The following is a 2,114-nucleotide window of genomic DNA, read 5'->3' on the forward strand; positions in this document are numbered from 1 at the left end:
CTCTGTTCAGTAACATACTGTACACTTCCTGTATTGGCACAGCACTTCCTGTTGGGATATTCCAGGGTCCAATCAAATCTAGCCTTTTTTAGGTCCAGTATGTAACATTCAAGCTTTCTAAAAGCTACCTAATGGTTGTAATGACTACGTATAATCGGTAGCGAAATGAAATTCCTTGAAATAAATATTTCATTTACAGGAAAAATCGGTCCTACCCGACACTCAGTTTGCATACAAACATGTTGTTACTGTCAGGGGTGTTCTCGGGGAGGGGCCTGGGGGAGGGGCCAGGGGTGTTCTAGGGGAGGGGCCTGGGGGAGGGGCCAGGGGTGTTCTAGGGGAGGGGCCTGGGGGAGGGGCCAGGGGTGTTCTAGGGGAGGGGCCAGGGGAGTTCAGGGGTGTTCTAGGGGAGGGGCCAGGGGGAGGGGCCAGGGGTGTTCTAGGGGAGGGGCCTGGGGGAGGGGCCAGGGGTGTTCTAGGGGAGGGGCCTGGGGGAGGGGCCTGGGGGAGGGGCCAGGGGTGTTCAGGGGTGTTCTAGGGAAGAGGCCAGGGGGAGGGGCCAGGGGTGTTCAGGGGTGTTCTAGGGGAGGGGCCTGGGGGGGAGCCAGGGGTGTTCTAGGGGAGGGGCCTGGGGGGGGAGCCAGGGGTGTTCTAGGGGAGGGGCCTGGGGGGGGAGCCAGGGGTGTTCTAGGGGAGGGGCCTGGGGGGGGAGCCAGGGGTGTTCTAGGGGAGGGGCCTGGGGGGGGAGCCAGGGGTGTTCTAGGGGAGGGGCCTGGGGTGTTCAGAGGTGTTCTAGGGGAGGGGTCAGGGGTGTTCTAGGGGAGCCGACTCACAGATTTCCCCCTTTCTGTCTCTGGTGGCTTTGAGTCTTTGAATCATGCGGGCATGCAGAAACACAACAGATAATGTCCCACAAGTACATTTTGGGAGGTTATATTATTAGGGAGGATGTTGTTGGAAATTCGAACAGAATTTCACTGTGGTGGCCAGATGTGGCAGATTTCCAACAAACATATGCCCTGCTCCTTTAAGTGCATGCTGAACTAAAGAGACCCAGTTTTCGACCACGAATTAGACACTAAAGCCCCTCCGAAGATCTTCTTACCCCCGTAAGCCGGGGTTCACCCTCCCACTCCCTCCCTCAGCACAGTGAGTCTTCCCTCTCCTCCTTCTCCAGGGCGTCCTCCATCTCGTCCATCTCTCTCTCACAGTCCTCGCACCCCTCCATCCCACAGCCTCCCACCAGAACCATTCCCTGGGGGTCCACCACCCCGCCGTCTCCCGGCGGGCCCAGCTCCGGCGGCCCCTCTCCTCGGGCCCACATGTCGTCCATCAGCGCCCCCTGCTGGAGCAGACGGCTGACGGAGTAGACGCCGGCGGACGCTTGCACCACCTCGTCGTAGGAGGGGGCGTGGCTTGCGGCCCGGGCCTCCTCCAGCCGCTGCCGCGACCGGTGCTTCATCTCGATCAGCGTCTTGGTGTAGGAGTTGAGGGTGGCCACCGCCGCCGCCATGCAGCAGCTGAACGAGATCCAAGCCAGGCTAGGGAGAGAGAGAGACAGGGAGGAGAGAGTGAGAGACATGGAGACATGGAGGAGAGAGAGAGACATGGAGACATGGAGGAGAGTGAGACATGGAGGAGAGAGAGACATGGAGGAGAGAGAGACATGGAGGAGAGAGAGACATGGAGGAGAGAGAGAGACATGGAGGAGAGAGAGAGACATGGAGGAGAGAGAGAGACATGGAGGAGAGAGAGACATGGAGGAGAGAGAGACATGGAGGAGAGAGAGACATGGAGGAGAGAGAGAGACATGGAGGAGAGAGAGAGAGACACGGAGGAGAGTGAGAGACATGGAGACATGGAGGAGAGAGAGACATGGAGGAGAGAGAGATATGGAGGAGAGTGAGAGACATGGAGACATGGAGGAGAGTGAGAGACATGGAGACATGGAGGAGAGTGAGAGACATGGAGACATGGAGGAGAGAGAGACATGGAGGAGAGAGAGACATGGAGGAGAGAGAGACATGGAGGAGAGTGAGAGACATGGAGACATGGAGGAGAGTGAGAGACATGGAGACATGGAGGAGAGAGAGACATGGAGGAGAGAGAGACAT

The 2,114-nt window shown here is 58.4% G+C and overlaps 1 protein-coding gene across 1 annotated transcript in view; it reads right to left on the minus strand.

Moving 5' to 3' along the window:
- Positions 1-1,141: 1,141 nt before the first annotated feature.
- Positions 1,142-2,114, minus strand: part of LOC308157377 (germ cell-specific gene 1-like protein) — a gene marked incomplete at both ends in the record, with an annotated part of 13,332 nt that continues 12,359 nt past the window's right edge. The window contains one exon of the mRNA XM_080530925.1: positions 1,142-1,541. Coding sequence (XP_080387051.1) covers positions 1,142-1,541 — 400 coding nt within the window. The remainder of the gene's footprint in view (positions 1,542-2,114) is intronic.

The sequence above is a fragment of the Nansenia antarctica genome, assembly GCF_963989245.1.
Source record: "Nansenia antarctica genome assembly, chromosome: 5".
Lineage (NCBI taxonomy): Eukaryota > Metazoa > Chordata > Actinopteri > Argentiniformes > Microstomatidae > Nansenia > Nansenia antarctica.